Source organism: Hyphopichia burtonii (genome assembly GCF_001661395.1).
Source record: "Hyphopichia burtonii NRRL Y-1933 unplaced genomic scaffold HYPBUscaffold_8, whole genome shotgun sequence".
Taxonomy (NCBI): Eukaryota; Fungi; Ascomycota; class Pichiomycetes; order Serinales; family Debaryomycetaceae; genus Hyphopichia; species Hyphopichia burtonii.
Window position 1 is genome coordinate 283426 of NW_017963735.1, and position 20418 is coordinate 303843.

Sequence of the window (20418 nt, forward strand, 5' to 3'; positions counted from 1 at the left end):
TATCAAAAAAGTTTTCAGTGAAAACAGCGAAAAATGTTCCAGCACTGCTGGAGTCAAAATTAACGTGAGAGAAGAATAAAATAAAACAGCATGAGAAGGAATCTAATTCCAGGTAAGTTTCCATTGTTTAGCAAAGGCACCGTCACTAGTTTGTTGTTCCAAGTTAGTAACGAAAAGAGTTGAGTTTTCGTAAGAGAAATCAACTGAATTACCATCAAATTTGACATTCTTTGGTTTAGAATCAACACCTAAGATGGTAACATTTGCCAAAGGTTGACTTGCATCGTAAGAACCAAAAGAGGATGATAACAAAGTATTGTTTGCTGCAACAAAATTGACGTATAAGGATTCTTCAATTTCATATGATTCCCCATCATCAACATAAAGTTTACCTTGAGCAGACTTGTCAACACCTAAAGCAACGATTAATCCCCATGGATTTTCTCTTGATTCGGCGGTGGTGTAACCTGGTTCTTGAGTTGGAATGACGTAACCACCTCTAATATGGAGAGGAATATGACCTAAAGGAGCGTCTAAAGTGGTATTTTTACCATCTTCAAAATCTTGCTTTTCATAAGTGTACCAATCATAATAGACTTCATCTTTACCTGCACCTGGAAAGACACCTTTAACAGTGTCAGCACCTTGAGTTAAAACAGGGGTAACAAGAATAGCATCACCAACGAAGAATTGTCTATCTGCACCGGCCAAAGATCGATCATTTGGGAATTCCCAAGATAAAGCTCTCATCAAAGGAGTACCAGTAGTATGGGTATCATAATGATTAGTATAGAAGTAAGGTAATAATAAATATCTAATGTTAATAGTCTGTTTAGAGTGATCAGTAACAGAAGACCAAACGTAAGGTTCTTGAGGATTAGCACTTAAAACGTTGTGGTTTCTAAAGAATGGGAAGAAAGAAGACAATTGCATCCATCTTGAACATAATTCCATACTAGATTGACCATTAAATCCACAAGTATCGGGACCAATCATACCAATACCAAACATTTGTAATGATAAGATTTGAGGAATTGAAAAATAAGCATCTCTAAATTGAGAGTTATTATCACCACCCCAATGAGTAGTATACTTACCTGAACCTGGGAAAGTAGAACGAGAAAGAATGAAGGGTCTTTTATTAGGATTGATTTCAAGTAAGACTTTATGAGTGGCAACTTCTTGAGTATAACCATAAAGATTATGAATATCGTATTCAAGGGTACCATCTTGATGAGTAGCATTTGGACTAACTGCATGAGTAGCAAGATCATGATCACCTTGGAAATGATTAATGGCGTAAGGAGGATAGTTAATATTACCTTTACCTGGGGCCAAAGTGTTTTTAGAATCGATTGAAGTAGAAGATGCAGAAGAAGAAGAAGCGGATGAAGAAGCGGTGGCAGAGATTGAAGCTTGAACTGAACTATATTCAGAAGCGTTAGTTTTTTCAAAACCTTCAGGATACTTTGTAGGAACATCACCAACAGCGAAAGGAGGATGAACTGGATTTTCTTCAAGTTTACCGGAACCACAAGAGCCCACACAGAAACTTGAGACTTCATTCATATCTAACCAAATACCATCAAAAGGAACATCTTTGTACCAATCCTCGAAACATTTTTGCCAGTAGTCTTGAGTATCATTAGCTAAGAAGTCCGGGAAAACGGTATAACCAGGCCAAACTGAGCCAACATATAAGGAGCCATCGGGGTTTTTAAGGAAAACATCCGAGTCGATACCATCATGGAAAGGAGGATAATCATTATCGGTTTGATTATTTGGGTTTGGAGCGTAAATAGCAGCATCAACGATTGGAACATAATGTTGATTATTTTCATGTAAAGATTCAATGAATTTTTTAAAATCTTCCTTTGGATATCTATGAGGATCATTCGTGAAATCTTTATAAGAATCCATATAATCGATATCTGACCAAATGGTCTCTAAAGGAATATTGAATTTTTTAAAATTATCAATAACCGATTGTAATTCGTCAACAGAGTCATAGCCCCATCGACATTGGTGATAACCAAAAGTCCAATAAGATTGGAAAGCAGGCAAACCGATTTCATTAACGTATTGACTAATGACTTTTTTCGGAGTATCACCACTGAAGAAATATAAATCAATGACCCCATTAAGAGCTCTCCAAGTTAAGGATTCTTCTTCGATTAAAACTTCTTGAGGGGCCGAAGTTCTCCAATAAACCCCATGGGTAGTTTTAGTATCGTATCTTTGATCCGAGTAGAATGGATGAACACCATAAATGTTCCCATCAATGGGGTCACCCACGTCATTAGCGAATAACGTTTTAACGACACCCGGTTCTTGACGGAAACCATGAATGGATTCACCCAAACCAGTGATATAGTGATCTTTTGGTAAAGAAGTATTAAATTGAATGAACTGATTTGAAAAAACCAAAGGATTCCCCTTAGTGGAAAACAAGGACTCTTTGGTTGATTGTCTAATAATTTCAAACGAGAAATCTTCAGCAGAGTATTGGAACACCAAATCGGAATTATCAAAGTCAAAAGAGTTGACATCGCCTTCGACCGAAGGCTTGGGCACCAAGTCCTCGGGCAACACGTAGACATCAGTCAAGTCTACCGGCTCGATATGAACGTTCAATCTTTCGTCGGACTGGTAACTGACAGATAAGTTGAGGTAGTCGAAATCGTAACCGTAAAGGTTGGTAGCTTCTTTCAATTTCAAGATCCCGGTCAATCCTCGGGCAGTACTGGATACATTGACCAAATCATAACCTTTGGCAACCTGGTTAGCATCTACTGCGGTATCGTTTTCAATATTGGGGGTTTGTTTGACTCCTAGAGTCAATTCGGTATCGAGGGTAATTTGAGAGTCTGCCGAGCTGGCAGACTCGCTAGCGGGAGCAGCGTTGGCAGCCAATGCTGCCACCAATAGGGTGACTATTCTGGGTACTAACATGCTTGCGGTGCTCTAACTGAAAACCTCCCAGAGTCAGTCCTCTTCATATTTATAGGCTCAACGAATATAACGCAATTTCCATCACCAGGTAGTTAGCCTGGGGCAAGGAATAACTCAAACAATGTACTCGGGAAAATAATCTGCCATCGGAATATTCAGCAACTCGTTGTATAGTGTATTCAGAGTATTGCTTTGTATAAAGTCAGGTTATGTATTAGGGTTTATTACTCCAATAAGTTGCAAAATGGAAAATGTGGGGGATTCCGTTAACGGAATCCAATTATTGCGACCATCCATTCTCCAAACTGTAGTAATATCCCTCCAAAATGGGTATTGTAGGGCCCAATGTATTGTACTCAAACTGTAGTTGTACAAACTGTAGTTGTACAAACTGTAGTTGTACAAATTGTACTTGTTAAAAGGGTAGTATATATTGTTCGATACTCCTATTCGCCTTTATTTATGTCTCATGATATCCTATTTCCATATTCATCTTATTTTATCTTGTTTAATCTTGTTTAATCTTATTTTCTCTTATTTTCTCTTGTTCTTATATCTCTCTCATCGATAATCCAACTAAAGTAGTATAATCCAGCTAAAGTAGTATAATACATCTAAAGTAGTATATTTTCTACTCCCAGATAATACATCAAACCCGCGTTCGACGCCAAAGATGCTGAGACGTGCCTATGAAATACACCGAGTCTGCACCAACATGGACTGCTAGACTTGTACCAAACTGGTGCCAATGTACCAGGCTCGTACTACAGGACAGCCTTCGAATAGCCTTCGAATAGCCTTCGAATAGCCTTCGAATAGCCTTCAGAATGAGCTCAGAATAAGCTTCATAGGCTTCAGCATACAGAAGGTGGAGTGACGGTGTCCACACTACTGTCCAAAACAGTATGGGTGTTGCCGGATTAGGAGAACAACCGACAGGGCATCGGCCAAGTGAGTGAAGGACATTATTCCCAGTTTGTAAGCAGATGGCCTTGATACGGCATCGACTGAAGTGCTTCACGGTAACATTAGGCGTAGATCAGTAGACAAATTTCAGGCAAACTCGGAAATCACGTCCAGTAAGCTTTCAATGGGAACCCTTGACGGACATCTCTGGTCTAGATTCATGACTCAAAAACACGAATAGCGTTTTCTGATTTAAGCTATAAATATCAAATTGTATTCTGTTAGGATCAAATAATATAAATATTAAATTAAATCTTTGGATTATTGGGCAGTTGAATTTTTCATCAGCCATGTCGTCTTTCAGAAGAAACTCGAAATCGGTTTTCTATATCGATATTGAAAAGACTCCCATTGAACCTATTGAAGAAGAAGAAGAGGAGCAAGAGGTTTATTATCAAAATAAAGAGTCGCTATTATCGATAGTGTTATTGATATTGAGTATTGGAACCTTGTTCAACTTGATTTTGTTCAAGTCAAGTAATAATGAAGTACAATCTGCCAACCAGTCGTATATTAAGAATTTTTTCAAATTCTGTTTTGATATGCAAGAAGACGCTGAAGAGGAAGTTGTTTTCCCTGAAAGTGCAGTTATGCAAGAAGAGGAGGAGGTTGATGCTCAAGCAGACTTGAAAGAAATGCTATCGATAGCCCCAATTACTCTATTACTAAATGAAGAAACCCCTCCAGAGAAACAAGGTCGTTTTTTACAAATATTACTCTATTCTTTCAGTATTACCCCAGAACCAGTCACGGTTGAATTGCATAGACACCCTCACTACTATCAAGTATACCAATACTTGAAATCGTATACCCAGCACGAGCAAACCACCACCACCACCACTTCCACCATTAAAGACGCCCAGTACTCCACGGATGCATACCGTGAAGATGAAGATCATATTCCCAGACTCTTTATTGGGGGCACCCCGGTTGGGGATTACGACTGTATTATTAAGTTATACGACGAAGGCAAACTTGTGGACTTTTTAAGGGAAAAAGGTGATGGTCTTATCAATGTTGGTTAAATGGGCTGGTTCCATGGATTCAAATTGGATATAAAAATATATATATATATATATACAAAATACATTCTAACTAATTGGTAATCGAATACTTACAAAGACCATGGATTAGGAGGTACTGTTACTTAGCTAGTCAATTAGTTTAAACATGATAAATATAATTCAATGGGTTATGATAAAATTAAGGTACTGTAATGGGTATAGACACTGAATACGGTCATGATACGAAAAAACTATGTTAAATTAGACAAATCAACTAATAGTAAATACGCATAAACTCTAACTAAGGTAAACACTTATAAACTCTAATGGCATACTTATAAACTCTAACTAAGGTAAATACTTATAAACTCTAACTAATGGTATACTTATAAATCCTAACTAACTGGTAATCCTTCACCATTTGGTCCAATTTCTCCCCCGACCAAACTCTTGATGGCGGCAGTTAAGGCGGTGTAAATTGAATAATCTGCCCCTGGGTATAATAAATTATTAAGTCTGGTAGTCTTATGACACCCCTTAACTATATTTTGTCCCCTAAATAATCTTTCGAGCCAGGCAAATGCTGCTGGAACCCCTTGGGGAATCTCTAATATATGTCCTCCGGTTTGATCAATGTTCAACTCTAATGAAATGTCCGGTTTCCATTTACAAATGTTATCGTAGTATCTATCACTATTACCATGGTATGGCACAATCTCATCGTTGGTGGCATGATAAATCATCAATGGAATATCGGGGATCTCTTGGTTATTTTGAAACAATAACGTATTTTCATCAAGCATTTGTTTAATATCGTCCTCTTTAAACACGTCCCACCCTTTCTTGAAAAATGGATCGGATCCACTGAAAAATCTATAGAACGGAAACCCTAAAATAGCATTCAATAAACAGTTTTCGGATGCAGTTTTCAACTTCTTATAATGTTCTTCGCTCATACCTTGTTTAAGATATTCTTTGAAAAATGGGTACTCTTGACTTAACCCCCATAACCCATTAGGCGTCAACCCAGCAAACACCGTTCCTTCCACTGCAGTAACGGTTTCGGTGATGTTCGTAACAAAGCCCCCGAGGGTTGCTCCAATCAATTTGGACTTCAACTCCGGTGCATAAGTTGGTTGTAAACTGGCTGCCCATCCGCTGCAAAATTAGTTAGTAACAGAAAAAAAAAAAAAAAATGCAAAATCAAAAATTCGCAACCATTTCTTGCATGGTTCTCTGATCAACATACCTAGCTAATGATCCACCACTGTAGCCAAACAATGCGTAAGAAGCATCGGCGGCGATTCCGGTTTCGTTGGCGGACTGGATGGTGGCCCTCAAACTATCCAACACGGCATGGCCTGCGATTCTCCCGGCAGTAAATGCAGCATTGGGACCTTCATAGTCAGGAGTTACCACGTAGTAACCCCTTTCCAAAGCAATTTGAATAATGTAAGATTCTGCTTTTAACACAAGGGTGTTAGCATCAGAACCAAACTGTAACGAATAACTAGGTGCACAGTTTTCATTAGCAGAATCTTCCATTGATTGATAACTAATAACTTGTTTAGAATTAGCATTATGTGGTTTCATAATAGTAGTCACGATCGCAGTAGCATTACCATGGGAATCAGTAGTTCTCACCAAGGCTTGCCATGAATTTGCGATATTCAATGGCATAAAAGTAGCACCCATTTTAGCTGGAGTGTTTCTCCATTTTAAAATAGCCCCCTCAGGCTTTGACTCGTACCCTGAGGGCGGATCATAAAAGTCATCCTGAGAAGGCTTAAGAAGACCGGAAGGAGCACCCGAAGCAATAGAAATAAGGAAAATAAAAGTTAACACTCTTAAAAAGTTCATTTTCGTTATTGATCAAAAACAAACTCATTAACTCAACATATTTGTTCGAATATTTATACGTTTTGTAGAATCCACCGTCCACTAACATCCACCGTCGATCAAGAAGAGACAAGATCACTCTTACCACTCAATTCTACATCCGTGGGTTATTTGAGGTTATACTCCGGCTCTAGTCAGAATGTGAGCTTTCGCCCCATCTCGATGCAACACGATGAGCATTGGGAAAAGACATTTCCGTTTTCGAAATTTTGGCTTCGATACTTCATACTACCTTAGCACCAAGAGGTGCTATTCCAATCTTTCCAACCCGGGGTTGTCTTGGAGGTTTTGGTAAATGTAACGTATTTAAGGTTTCGCTTTTGTAAAAAAAGGTTCTTTACTTTAATGAGGATGAATTTCATGCGTTTGCTGCAAGGGATCACCTTTGATTGAACCTTAACGGAAAATTATAAACTTTAGCCTTTATTTTCCATTCAAATGATTCTCTTTCCCCAGAGGATAGATGCGTCCATTGTAAAGTATGGAAAACTGTCACAACCAAACAATAAACATGTATGCTACCGAGAGCCCAACCGAGACATGAAAGTCTTGTTTACGGGGTTCGGTAGGTTACATGCATATTTAAGAATCGTTGCAACAAATACAAGTATAATCGAGACGATACGGATGTTTATTTATAATTAAAACAAGTACAAGAAACATTAAATTACTTTAAGAAATCCCCATTTGAGCGCATCAACTCCAATTCGTAGTCGGGTTGAAATTCTCCATACAAAGTTTCGGGGTCGCCAGTCATTTCTTCGGTATATGCAGCCACGTCGTCTTTGATGATTTTCAACGAATCACCCGGTTTTAAAGCTGAGTTAGCCAAGATTTGACAACGACAGCTATTTTCCATCAACATATAGAGAAAAGCAGTTTCGTCAACTGTTTTACCAACGGTTATTATCCCATGGTTCTGTAAAATAGCACCTTTGCCATTACCAATAGATTCGGCAATGGCAATACCTTCATTTGGATCAAATGCAACCCCACCGAAATCAGTGAAAACGGAGTGATTTTTATAGAAAATACATACATCTTGATTTATCATATCTAATGGCAAACCTAATGCACTATATGATTTACCATAAGGTGAATGGAAATGACAAGCGGCATTGACGTCAGGCCTAGCCTTATGAATGGCCGAGTGAATAGAAAATCCTGCATTATTTATGGCGGCCTGGTTCCCGTCCGGTAAGATATTCCCTTCTTCATCAACATGAACAAAATCGCTAACCTTCATTAATGAAAAATGTTTCCCCAACGGATTGATCCAAAAGGTATTCCCGTCCCGCAAAGTAAAATGGCCTGCAAGCCCAACCCCTTCGGCAAAACCTAATCTACCAAAGATCCTGAAAGCACAAGCCATATGTTCTTTCTGTTGTTGAATCTCTTCCTCTTTGCTGTTGAACCTTGGTAAGGGATAGGGATGGGGCATTCCCTTGGCCAAATTAGAGCTTCCCTGGCTCTCCACCTTGTATCCTTTGGATGTCACCTTGGGCTCCAACTCCTTGATCTGACTAGTACTTGGTGTCATCTTGTCAACTACTTAAAACTGGTCCAGCTGGAGTTCTTCCCTGGGTCTGGGGGTTTTAAATATCGTCCAAGCGGAATTCCCCATCGCATAAAATTCCGCATTGGATTGGTAAAAACACCCGTACACCTTAAATAATTCAATCAGTTACTGAATAAGTCAAGCGAAGCTTCCCAGTACTTAGATAGAGTTAAGTATAAGTTAAGATAGTTATTGCTTTGGTTAACTTACTGTTAATTTATTGTTAATTTATTATTAGTTTATTATTAGTTTATTTGTTAATGTAGTGGAGTCAACTCAGAGCAATACAGTCCTAGTAGAGCGATATAGTACCGGTACGTAAATGAAAAATAGGAGTCAAATCATCACCAGTAGCCCGATGATAGGGTCATTATGAGCATCCGCACCGTGCTCCTTCGTCTTTTTGCAAGGTGATTTCGTAACTGGTACTCTTTCGTAAGTATTAATGTACCAACAAGGGTGATTCTGCCTCACATGGTCAATCTCCAATGATGATTTTGCCCCACGATTCAGTCCAGCGTGTCATCTAGTGTAAGTATGTCGAAGCCTCAGACGGTGCCAGTGTCAAACGGCTGAATTCTCCTCATTCATTCACCCCAGTACGAATTACTATTCCCTCAACAAAGGCTGAAAATCGCCAATTTAAGCCTAATTTAACACTGATTCACGGTAAACTCAAGTGCCAGCCCAAGAATGCCAATGCAATAAGCAATTATCTAATTTCTTTAACCCAAACCTTATTTAAAAAGCCTTCTGATTGGCTGATTCTGCTGGTGCTTCGCTTTTTTTACTACCACCAAAGGAAAACACCCGGACACCCAGCCTAAAAAAAACCTACGATATTTTTCCCTTTGGAGCTGATTTCATTACGAACTTTATTAAGAGCTTCAGCATTTTTCCATTATAACTTAAGTACAACTACTGGAGTAGATCTCGGTGGAAGTAAGTTTGTTATTAGTTTTAATATTTCGATACCTTTTTTTCTTTAAGTAAATAGAGACTTCGCTTCTGGGGGAATAAAATTGGTGAAAAATGGATAAATCCAAACGTCCAAAACGTTCGAGGATAATACCTCCAGAAAAGAGAAGGAAAGTGGCTACGGCTTGCGATAATTGTAAGAAGAGAAAGTATAAGTGTTCAGGACTACAACCATGTTATCTTTGTCAGAGAAGAGGCCATGAATGCATCTATTCAAGTATTGATAAAAGATCATTAAAGGGAGAAAGAATGGCCAAACAAAAACAATTAGAATTAGAAAATGGCTCATCTGAAAGTTCATTCAATGATGTTAAACTTCCTTCGATCACCGAAACATTGAATCGTTTGAATAATGATTGTTCAACTTTTAATTTACAATTCCCGCAACATTTATTACCCAATACTAAGACTCCAATACTACCTCCAATTAAAAATATCGAACTTAAAAGTAATTTAAAGAAAAATCAATGCTTGACAAATATGATTTCCAATAATTATCGCTTACCGGTTGAGTCGTCACAGTCAATTGATAATACTAATGATTTCTTTGAAATCGATGCACAGAATAAGTTAATTTATAATGCAACCACCGGGGCAAATGCTGTGCTCCATGAAACTCAAATCATTTTTAGGAATATCATTGGATCAACCAAGTTTGATCAAGATATAACAAAATCCAATACCAAAGAGCCTAAAAACTTGATTGAGCCAACGTCTAATATCTGTCCTTTACTATCTAAAAGAGAATGTATTGAAATGTTTGAATTATTTGATACTCAATTCAATTGGCAATATTTTGTATTTGACAAACTGAACTTTATCAAGATTTTAAATGAAGTACTCAAATCTAAAACTGATTCAATAGAAATATTGAAACATAAAGTTATAATCTATTTGATATTGGCAATTGGTACAGTTATTAAAGATTATAACCAAGGAGACTTTGTATCATTGAAATCAATCAATTTTTTCGGGAATGCACTTTACTTTGAAAAACAATTGAGTAAGAATTGTGAATTATGGTTACTACAATCGAATTATTTACAATCATTTTATTACCAATTCACTGGGAACTTAACCAATTCATGGTTTAAAATCAATAATGCAATCAATTATGCTAAAATACTTAAAATTCATAAAATAAAAGAATCAAATCTTGATCCAAGATATAGGAAAAAACTCTTTAGATCATTATATTTATGTGGACAGATGTTTTCTATATTATCAGGATTACCATTTTGTTTTAATGAAGACGAATGTGAGGATTTCAACCAAGAATATAAGACAATCGAAGAATCAAAATTAACTTTTATTTCAAACCCAAAAGATTATGTTTGTGATCCTGATACGAATAAATCTTTTGAAACAAAATTTGATTATTATAAAATTCATATTGTTCACATATCTGCTAAAATTACTAGAATTTGTTATAGAAATTCTGAAATTAGTATGGAAATTATAAAAATTTTAACTAATGAATTAGAAAATTGGTTAGCTAGTTTACCTTCAGAATTATTAGTTAAGAATTGTTCATCTGGTAGTTCCGATATTGAAGTTAAACACCGTTATGCTTGTATTTTTCTTCAAGCTTGTTATATTTATTCAATTTTTTTAATAAGTAGAATTATATTACTTTATGAAAAAAATTGCCAATATAATTTAAAATTGAAAAATTCAATGATTGATTTAAATTTTATAAAAGAATTTAAACAAGCTTCAGCTAAAAGTTGCGGATTAATGATTATTGCCCTCGTTAGTTCTGAATCCGAATCAAACATTAGAAGATTAGAACCAAATATGAAATTAGATTGTGCTTTAGTCGCTTGTTTAACTTTGGGTGTTTATCTAATCGATGATTTAGATTCTCAATTATTAGAAATTTTAAAACTTGGATTATCTTACTTAAGTAGTTATGATAAATTTAATCCAATTGCTAAAAATCATTTTAAAATTATTAATCAAATGATTGAATCCTTATCAAATTATCATTTTAGAAAATCAAATGAAGTTATCCTACAAAATTTAAACGTTAATCATTTACAAGATGAAATTGTCCCCATATTAAATCATTTAAAATCTTTCGAAGTTCAACATTTCTTCTTGTCAAATGATGCAAACTCAATCGATGATCATCCTTGTACCAATAAACCTTCAATTGGTTTCCTCTACGGTAATGATTCCATCTAGTTATGTTCTCTTAATGTCTTCAATTCTTTTCTTTCAATTCTATCATGCCCTTCGATTAAATAAATTTCATTTGGTTATTTCAACTTGCTCAAGCCTACCAGTTTAATAAACCTTCTCTAGGTCTTTTGTAACCACCTTCTACTCTTCTTCCTCCCAACATCCGGGGGTATCTGTACCAATACCAAAATCTTTAAGCGTCCGAACTCTTTGGTAGATTTCCGTCCTGCCTCTATTCACAAAAATGCCCTTGCAGCCTTCCACTCCCTACTCCCTGTCTTCCCTCTTGCTCTACAGCATGCCGTCTCCTTTATCACCACGCGTTACTTGGCCCCACGTAAGTCCGGGAGACTCAGCTTCTCCCTGGAATTATCCTCACCTACTCGATTGTGTAATACAATACTTCTTTCTCTCTTCTTTGTCCACCCTAGGTATATGCATTCTTCAAACGGAAATGTCAATCCTACATTGTTTCCGTTGATTTGTAACTGTTGAACTAAAACTTGGTTAAATTAGGAAAATATTATCAGTGATGATGACCTTAAATCGAAAACCAATACAAAATTTACCACTGAACTTCATTAAAACGGTTGGGTAACTGTCGTAAACTAAACACTCGACTAGGCAATTCCGTTCCTGAGTCGGATTTTGACAACCAGCTATCTAAGCCCGTTATTATGTGAAATTCATCTTGTTAAGAGTAGTTTTAGTTTTCATGAAAAAGTGAAAAAAAAAAAAAAAAAAAAATACTGAAAAAAGACTAATAAAAAAAAAATTTTTTTTTTTTAATTATACTTAAACTTGACTTTACACTTTCTTTTGATAGAGAGATTCGACGACTCCGGGTTAGTAATTGCTAACATGAGCGAAGTGAGATCCAGAAAGGGTAGGAAAGTTACAAATGCTTGCGATAGTTGCAAAACTTCCAAGCATAAAGTATGTATTTGAGAAGAGATGAAAAGATGAAATACGAGAGAATGAGATACTAACATTCTAGTGTAATGGACTTCAACCTTGTAATAGATGTATAGAGAGAAGCAACGCTTGTACTTATCATTCGATTGATAGAAGAACGATTAGAGGAAAGAAGAAGCAAGGGATACAGCCGACACAGTCACCCCCTATCCCGGTCCAAGCAGGGATTAAGAAGAAGACCAATGAAGGTAATTCGAGGATCCTACCTCCGATATCTGAGATGTTAAAGAGTATATCGAGTAATTATGATATTAATCGGTTGAATTATGATACCAAAGCCATTAACATAATATCAATCAATGAACGATTCTTAAGAAATCCAAGTATTCCTACGTTAAATCCAATAAGTTACCCTACGCCAGCTACTCAAACACCAATACCGACAATGCTACCATTTAGTCGAAACTCTCCGTTTTTGGGCACTCCATCTTCAGAGCTTTCTTCGATATTTGAAATCGATAACGACGATAACTTACTATGTAATGCCGCCACCGATTCTCTAGCTATATTACATGAAACCAAGTTAATTTTTAAGAATATTATGGGATATACAGAGTTCAAGGATGTTTATGTTTTCCCAGTTGAGGATAGCCCGATACCTTACGATCCAAATAAGATATTGGATCCAATGCCATCTAGAGAAGTTTGCTTGAGGCTGTTTTATCTATTTGAAGTTCAATTTAATTGGCAATATTTTGTTCTTGATAAAGACTGTTTCTTTAATACAGTAATGGCGAATAACCAAGATCCAAAATTAAAAATTTTAATCTATTTAGTATTAGCAATTGCTGCTTTAATGGAAAATACTAATAATCGTCAAACTCATTATTCCATTAATTACTTCCAGAGCGCCTTATATTTACATAATAATCTACCTGATGACGGCGAGATTTGGTTGGTTAAGTCAAATTATTTACAAGCATTATACTATAAATTCATTGGTAGACTTAAAACGTCGTGGTCATTACTAAGAGCTGCAATAAAATATTCTGGTTCTATTAAGTTGGATAATGATAAAGAATCAGTTAATAAGTATAATAAAAGACTTTTAACCTCACTATACGTTAGCGATAGAATCTTTTCAGTGATTGCCGGTAAACCAATGTCATTTGAAGAAGAAGATTCTGTCTTATTCAAGGACGATAATATAAAGAAGGAATTTGATCGTTTAGATCCAAATTTAATTTATTCAGTCCCAAACAAAATCACTTATATTTTTGATCCTGACGTAAATGATTCGTTCAGAGATAAATTGGATTTTTATTCTTTGAAGATTTTCCGTATCATGACCAAGATTCTTAATTTATATCATAAAAAGGACCCTTTCAATTTCGATACTTTGAAAAATATATCACTTGAGTTAAAAGATTATTTATCCAGTTTACCACCTGAACTTCTAGTTGAAAATACTTCAACTGGTAAATCAGTTCTAGAAACAAAACATCGTTATGCCTGCGTTTTTCTAAGTGCTTCCCATATATACGCTATTATTCTAATGAGTCGTCCATTCTTATTATATGAAAAAACTTATCAATACATTCCAAATGCAAACAACCTAAATTTCGATTTAAAGTTCATCAAAGGTTTTATAGAAACAAGTATCAAAAGTAGTACTCTAATGCTTATCGCTACTACCCAGTTAGATGATTCAGATATAAGAAGATTAGAATCAAACGTTAGACTTAACTGTGCTTTCACTGCTTGTATGACTTTAGGTGTTGGTTTATTAGATCACTTAGATGAAAAACTAATCAAAATTTTAAGAGTTGCAATTCAATTTTTCAAAGAATACGAAAGAATTTCACAAACTGCTAATTCTTATGCAACCATTGTCAATGAGATGATCAACTCAATGTATTATTTCCATAATTCAAATCCTTGTGATTTGAATAAACCAAAAAAAGAATTCTCTTCAGGTTTTAGTGATTTAAAAGTAGATAGTTTCAAAGATCTTGATTCTTACCACAAAAACTTACTAGAAGATCAAACCAATTTGCCTTCCCTAGACCTTCCATAGATTTTTTTTACTCTTTTTAATTATTAACGAAATTACGCTTGAACATCTAAGCCTGTATCAACCCTTCGTAGACCCTGAAACAAAACCGTTTTCAGCTTCTCCGACTGAAATTACCATTGTAAAATTTCTATAATGGTCAGTTTCAATCCCTCAAACTTCTCAGCTTGAGCACTTTCCCTCATACCTCGTTTCTTCAACGGGAAAGCCTTCGACATAAGCTGCTTTGGCCCATTGGCTGCCTGCAAACAGCCTATAAACAAAAATTGCACCCATTTCATGAATTCGCATCTTCGTCAAAATTCTCGATTTGAAAAAAACGTCAATGAAAAAATCAAAAGGCTTTATCAAAAATCAAAAATTCAACGAATTAGTTTCTCTTTTGCCATAACAGACCATGAAACTCCAAGGGCCCAGCTTGTTAGTTGCGGTATTAGCTTGCTTCCAGAAGATCTCTGCCTCCCCAGGGAATGATTTGTACGATTACCAGGATTGCCGGTATCAGTGTGAACAAATCAGTTGTGAAAACAATCCTTATAATTTAGTCCAAGACGAAATTTACCATGAATTGATACAAAATGGGAATGTTGATGATTATGAATGGCACAATTATAATCCCGGCTGGGAATTCACTCCAATGCCATTGCCTTGGTACCTCAATTTGCTTAAATGGACTTGTGAATCAAATTGCGACTATCAATGTCAACAAATTGTAACTAAAGAAAGAATACAGGATAACGAGGAGATATTGCAATTCCATGGTAAATGGCCATTCAACAGAATTTATGGTACTCAAGAATTCATATCAGTTTTATTTTCCTTGGGTAATTTGATTGCTCATTATTCTGGCTTCAAAATGATCAAGAAAAGTATTAATCAAAATAAGAATACCTCCAGATCAATTGTGAACCTGGAGCTATACATCCTTGCCATAATCAGTGTTATAACAATGTTTGCTTGGATTTTTTCTACGATATTCCATATAAGAGATTTCTTAATAACAGAAAGATTAGATTATTATTTTGCAGGATTAACTGTTTTATCAGGCTTTTACGGAATTGGGAATCGTGTTTTCAAGCTTTATTTACCAAGAAGAGTTTGGTTAAGAAGCTTGTTCACTTTAGCGTGTATTTCAGCTTATACTGCACATGTTTATCGGTTAGAAACAGACTGGCTGTATACTTATAATATGAGAGCCAATATAACCATTGGAGTTTTACAAAATATCTTATGGGGAGTATCCTGTTTTAAATTATATAATAAGTACTATGATTTAGAACACTCGAATGAAAAATCCCAAAACTTGACTCATTTGCAATTCATCAATCCAAAAAGAATCATCTTGTATAGTTTCTATTCAAGGTCTCCAAAGTTATACTCTTTATATCCTTTATTATTATGTGTGATTGTTATTTTCGGTATGTCTTTAGAAATCTTAGATTTCCCCCCGATATTTTATAGTTTAATCGATGCTCATTCGTTATGGCATTTAGTTACTATATTCCCAGTCTATTATGGCTGGTATGAATGGATGATTTGGGATCTTAATGAAAACGTTTGGGACGATTTACAGATTTTAAGACAAAAGAAAGATCAATAATTTCTATAGATATTTAATATACAATTTATAAGTTTTAATCACTTAATTCATCTTCTTCAGGTGGTACGTATGGTGGAGGTTTGAAAAATTCTTGATCTTTTTCAACAAATTTTTTAAATTCTTCTTTATTATCAACGTATTGATATAAATATTCCAATTCCAAATCATGGACTTGTCTACCCAACATGACTAAAGAATGTAAAGGTTCCCCCGAATCATATTGACTTAATTCCTTTAAAGTACCAGCTTTGAAAGTTTGGGTTGGAGATCCTAATCTGGAAACTGCAACACATGGAGTATCTGGAGTATAAGCTTGTTCATTTCTGATTTCTTCAATTTCTAATAATTGACTTGCAGCAGTAGCAATATCCATATATCTTGGTGGCTCATAAATCAATCTACCTCTTGCCATATTCTCAATACTCTGTTCTTTAACTTTAATATCTAATAAAAGTAAAGTATGTAACCCAATCTTTCTATTCTCCATGATTTTATTATAAAATGAATCAGGTTTCCAGCTATCAGTGAAAAACACTAATGATACAGTTTGTCCGAACTGGTACAATTGTAATCCACAAGCTCCAACCGCATTCATAACTGATGCATTATGAATTGCTTCAACTTTGATACCCAATTCTCTAGCTCTGATAACTAAATCAGTATGAGTAGTGGCACCAAAAACATCCCCAACAACCAAAAATGCAATGTCCTCAGTATCGGCATCTTTCAAGATTTGATCTGCCCCGGTTTCGACTAACTCCCTATCGGCCAATATGATTTCCCGGCCATAAAATTCTTCCAATGATGTTTGACTAGCTGCCATAAGAATCGAAGTATATGCTTCCAAATAAACTCTCTTACATTTCTTCACTGTTTCCAACCCACGCACAGTGATGTCGGTCTCGTAAGACAATCCCAATCCAATCAAATACAACATACTTGGCTTCTCTAACCGTTTCTTTTCAAATGGTTCCAAAGCTTATGCTCTTCTCGATGAGGTTGAAAAAAAAATTGGAAAAATGGAGGTATGGATTTTTTTTTTTTTCAGTCGCTAACAGCATCTTTAGATAACGTCTAGACGAAAGCTTATTGGGAAACAGTATATATTTGGTTGATATACTTGTTATTTTGCCAATGGGGAGTGGAAAAGGCCTTTAAAGAAGAATGGGAAATCTAATAAAGGAGCATGTTTCACCTAAAAAGAGAAGAAAGTTGAGAAGGACCAAGGATGAAATTGAAGAAGACATAATTAGGTATCAGGAGCTTTTAAAGCATGATAAAGAGCTCGAGAATGATATCCCACCGAGGAAGATGAAGTCAAGAAGAATAATCAAGCGAGAAGAAGAGGAATTCGGAGCTTTTGATAACGCCATCCCGACAAATAGAAGAAATCGATCTACTGGTGATAAGTGCAAGGAAACGAGACCAAGCTCTAAAAGTAATGAAAAGATGATCACAGACCTGATTGAAACAATGACCAGAGAGGTATTAAAGATCAATAAGCCAAAGTATAAATTCGCCAAAGTACCATTCAAAAAACCATCTCCATTAAAGTATTTGCATCAAGATTTACCCCCGCCAATCAACCAGGAAATCAAATCCTTTGAATCCAAGGTTTTAGTGGAAAACTCGTACCAGGATTTGATTAAAATGATCAAAAGCGATATTGAGAATGAAGAGGTTGACGGGAAAAGGTATAATAACATTGATTTTGGTATGAAGTTAAACCTTTTAGAAAAAAACCTTTCATTTGAAAAAGATCGGTTTGAAATATACGACAACGAAGAGAAGTCAAAGGTTGAAAAATTATTGAAACCCAATGACGTATACCGATCCCGAGGTCTGTTCAGCGAAGATATCGATGTTTTCTTCAAACACTTGTATAATCCGGACAATTTCAGGAATGATACAACAACTAAAGATCAATTAAAGAGATCAATCCCATTAGCATAATTAACTCCCTTTTGTATATATTAAATAAATAAATATATTATAGACATCAAACCATAGACAATTTGTGGATTATTTGAATCAACATCGAATCCTTGTTGCCAGTTGTTTGCACAATCTCGTTTCTGGCCTTGTCACAATATTCAAGCAATAGGTGTTTAGTAAATGCCAACGATTGCGTTTCCTCCTCCATGAACTGAATCGCTACCTTCAATAGGTCCGACTTGGCTCTTTCTTCGCTAGTTTTATACTCGGTTAGCATTCGATAAACCGGTGATTTCTCAGAATTCTTCAAACAATGAAGAATAGGTAATGATGCCTTCCCTTCCAACAAATCTTCGCCACTAGTCCCCTTCATATGGTTATAACGTTCGTCGACTAAATTGAGATAGTCATCTCGAATCTGGTATATTATACCCAACAAGTTAGCCAATGGAATCTTTGATGGTTGGGACGTTTCACTGGTTGAAAAAAGCTCTAATAACTTAATCGAGAGCCTGAATAGCCCCCCGGTCTTATTCATCACCATCTCAGCATACTCGGTCAAGCTCGGTAAGTTGTTTTCAATAACATTAGGGGTGTCTCGCCAATAGATATCAAGTCCTTGTCCATGATGCAAATTAATCATTTCATTAGTCAATATCTTCTGAATCGACGCCGACAACTCGGCCACACATATCCTGGGATTATGCTTCAGATATATTTCAGGTAACACACTAGTTGCCCTCTTCATTGCAACAAAGTACATCAAGTTCCCACAATTTATAGTCAAGGGTACTCCGTATTTGGTATGAGCTGCCGGCCAACCTCGTCTAAAGCTGGAATCATCTTCAATATCATCAATGAGTAGCGACAGCTCATGGAAGATCGTCACGATGTGATCAATTTCGTCGAGCACATCCTCATATTCTATGTGATAGTACAATTCATTGAAGGCCTGTAAGAACTGATTTCTGATGTGGCCGTTATTTCCCGGAATTTTCTCAAGATACTCGTAAGGATCGATCACCAGACGAGGCAAACTGCTATAATCAAGCTCGTCGTCCTTCTGGATCAAGTGATCAAGGTCAATTGACTCTCCCATCTTCGGTACTGTTCCTGTGCCCGTTGAATGCTTCTTCCAACGAATTGGTGATGAAAGCTTTTCGTTCCCTTCTTGATACGCACCCGTACACCACACGATAAAGCTGGAGCACTGGAAAAGTCAGCAGCTTCATGAAGACACCATCACCAAATACTTCCTTTTGGTGATTGTTTCTAGTGATTGGTTCCGTTCAACGAACAGGGTTATCGTTTAGCTGATAAACAACAAGAAGAAAGCATGGAAAGAATTGTTCAGGCAGTGGGAGAGGTGCCACCTTTCACTCGATTTTATATGTTAGCAGCAGTGACGTTATCGACTGCAACATCCATAGGAATAATATCACCGAGTTCATTGATCTATGTACCCAATAAGGTGTTCAGTGGCCAATACCAAGTGTGGAGAGTGTTTACGAGTTTTTTATACTTTGGTGACTTGAAATTCAGTCTTCTAATGCATTTGTTTTTCATAAGAAGATCAATGGGAGAGCTAGAAGAATCATTTTCAACCAAATTTAATCATATACCCAGTAGGTATAAAAGAAGCGAGGAGGATACCACGGTTGTGAATGAGTTTATTGATAGAAATCGCAGTTACGACTTCTTTTACTATATATTTCTGGCATGTATTGGAATCTTTATTATGGTTACTTATGGGTATATACAGAGAGATATGAAGATTGTTCAATTGGGACCATTGTTGGACGATATAATGTTGTATATTCTATGCAAGCGCCAACCAACAATCCAGTTCACCATTTTGTTTTTGTTTGATATCAATGGAGCTTTACTTCCATACGTGTTGAGTGTCTTGAATTGGGTTGCATCAGGTGAATTGAGAACGGATGTATTTGGATCCAATTCAGGCTTGAGTGATGTTTTTGGTAGAATCTTGAGACTGAAAGTTCTCTGGCAGACTTTTGTTTGTCATACCATTGGCCAATTATGGTGGTTTGTCAATGATGTTATATTCGACACCATTCATTCTCCAACAACTGATTGTGTGAATAAGTTACATGAAAAATATACAAAAACAAATACCTTTAATTACATGTTCAGTCATACTTTCGATTTACTACAGATTTTATGTCTACCACCTTGGTACTGGGTACTTTTCTACCGTTTGGAAATCTCAAGACCTGATCCGGGTCTTAATGAAAGATACCCTGTAACTTATAGTAGTGTTGATTATTCTAAATTATTCGACCAAGACACTTTAAATGCTCCAACTCAAAATTAATAAACTAATGCATAACGA

General features: G+C 36.0%; 11 protein-coding genes across 11 annotated transcripts; 6 read left to right on the plus strand and 5 right to left on the minus strand.

Annotated features, from left to right (window-relative positions):
• Positions 1–102: 102 nt before the first annotated feature.
• HYPBUDRAFT_114753 (glycoside hydrolase family 31 protein) lies at positions 103–2952 on the minus strand (the record flags this gene model as incomplete). Its single annotated transcript, XM_020219066.1, has 1 exon — positions 103–2952. One exon carries the CDS (start codon positions 2950–2952, stop codon positions 103–105), a length of 2850 nt encoding a protein of 949 aa, XP_020074226.1.
• A 1220-nt stretch (positions 2953–4172) lies between these two features.
• On the plus strand, positions 4173–4949 carry HYPBUDRAFT_154023 (uncharacterized protein). The gene has a single exon (XM_020221858.1). The coding sequence runs from the start codon at positions 4209–4211 to the stop codon at positions 4941–4943; it is 735 nt and encodes a 244-aa protein (XP_020074227.1). The 5' UTR covers positions 4173–4208; the 3' UTR covers positions 4944–4949.
• A 368-nt stretch (positions 4950–5317) lies between these two features.
• Positions 5318–6782, minus strand: HYPBUDRAFT_114584 (LIP-domain-containing protein; the record flags this gene model as incomplete). The annotated part of the gene is made up of 2 exons (XM_020219054.1): positions 5318–6080; positions 6172–6782. The coding sequence occupies 2 exons, from the start codon at positions 6780–6782 to the stop codon at positions 5318–5320; spliced, it is 1374 nt and encodes a 457-aa protein (XP_020074228.1).
• A 653-nt stretch (positions 6783–7435) lies between these two features.
• HYPBUDRAFT_163430 (uncharacterized protein) lies at positions 7436–10200 on the minus strand. The gene is made up of 3 exons (XM_020222617.1): positions 9948–10200; positions 9355–9481; positions 7436–8344 (listed from the first exon to the last, which is right to left on the minus strand). The coding sequence occupies exons 1-3, from the start codon at positions 9967–9969 to the stop codon at positions 7489–7491; spliced, it is 1005 nt and encodes a 334-aa protein (XP_020074229.1). The 5' UTR covers positions 9970–10200; the 3' UTR covers positions 7436–7488.
• A 1211-nt stretch (positions 10201–11411) lies between these two features.
• Positions 11412–12237, plus strand: HYPBUDRAFT_154026 (uncharacterized protein). Its single transcript, XM_020221859.1, has one exon. The coding sequence runs from the start codon at positions 11786–11788 to the stop codon at positions 12020–12022; it is 237 nt and encodes a 78-aa protein (XP_020074230.1). The 5' UTR covers positions 11412–11785; the 3' UTR covers positions 12023–12237.
• Positions 12238–12358: 121 nt separating this feature from the next.
• Positions 12359–14533, plus strand: FGR27 (Fgr27p; the record flags this gene model as incomplete). The annotated part of the gene is made up of 2 exons (XM_020219511.1): positions 12359–12477; positions 12539–14533. Exons 1-2 carry the CDS (start codon positions 12403–12405, stop codon positions 14531–14533), a joined length of 2070 nt encoding a protein of 689 aa, XP_020074231.1. The 5' UTR covers positions 12359–12402.
• A 394-nt stretch (positions 14534–14927) lies between these two features.
• Positions 14928–16130, plus strand: HYPBUDRAFT_150543 (uncharacterized protein; the record flags this gene model as incomplete). Its single annotated transcript, XM_020220281.1, has 1 exon — positions 14928–16130. The coding sequence occupies one exon, from the start codon at positions 14928–14930 to the stop codon at positions 16128–16130; it is 1203 nt and encodes a 400-aa protein (XP_020074232.1).
• A 34-nt stretch (positions 16131–16164) lies between these two features.
• Positions 16165–17067, minus strand: HYPBUDRAFT_114230 (uncharacterized protein; the record flags this gene model as incomplete). Its single annotated transcript, XM_020219032.1, has 1 exon — positions 16165–17067. One exon carries the CDS (start codon positions 17065–17067, stop codon positions 16165–16167), a length of 903 nt encoding a protein of 300 aa, XP_020074233.1.
• Positions 17068–17294: 227 nt separating this feature from the next.
• On the plus strand, positions 17295–18083 carry HYPBUDRAFT_150545 (uncharacterized protein; the record flags this gene model as incomplete). The annotated part of the gene is made up of 1 exon (XM_020220282.1): positions 17295–18083. The coding sequence occupies one exon, from the start codon at positions 17295–17297 to the stop codon at positions 18081–18083; it is 789 nt and encodes a 262-aa protein (XP_020074234.1).
• A 46-nt stretch (positions 18084–18129) lies between these two features.
• Positions 18130–19493, minus strand: BTS1 (farnesyltranstransferase; the record flags this gene model as incomplete). The annotated part of the gene is made up of 2 exons (XM_020223711.1): positions 18130–19128; positions 19473–19493. 2 exons carry the CDS (start codon positions 19491–19493, stop codon positions 18130–18132), a joined length of 1020 nt encoding a protein of 339 aa, XP_020074235.1.
• HYPBUDRAFT_154027 (uncharacterized protein) lies at positions 19371–20418 on the plus strand. The gene has a single exon (XM_020221860.1). The coding sequence runs from the start codon at positions 19804–19806 to the stop codon at positions 20398–20400; it is 597 nt and encodes a 198-aa protein (XP_020074236.1). The 5' UTR covers positions 19371–19803; the 3' UTR covers positions 20401–20418.

Bases quoted from the DNA above. Each gene is read 5' to 3' on its own strand.
- HYPBUDRAFT_154023 (XM_020221858.1), top strand. From the start codon at position 4,209: ATGTCGTCTTTCAGAAGAAACTCGAAATCGGTTTTCTATATCGATATT.
- HYPBUDRAFT_163430 (XM_020222617.1), bottom strand. From the start codon at position 9,969: ATGGAGCACAGCATTTGCCCCG. The intron at 9,482-9,947 runs GTGGTTGCATTA...AATTATCGCAAG, and splicing joins GGAGCACAGCATTTGCCCCG to CCGTAGCCACTTTCCTTCTC. The intron at 8,345-9,354 runs GTATCGAAATAT...ACCAAGTACTAG, and splicing joins ATTTACTTAAAGAAAAAAAG to TCAGATCAAGGAGTTGGAGC.
- HYPBUDRAFT_154026 (XM_020221859.1), top strand. From the start codon at position 11,786: ATGCCCTTGCAGCCTTCCACTCCCTACTCCCTGTCTTCCCTCTTGCTC.
- HYPBUDRAFT_154027 (XM_020221860.1), top strand. From the start codon at position 19,804: ATGGTTACTTATGGGTATATACAGAGAGATATGAAGATTGTTCAATTG.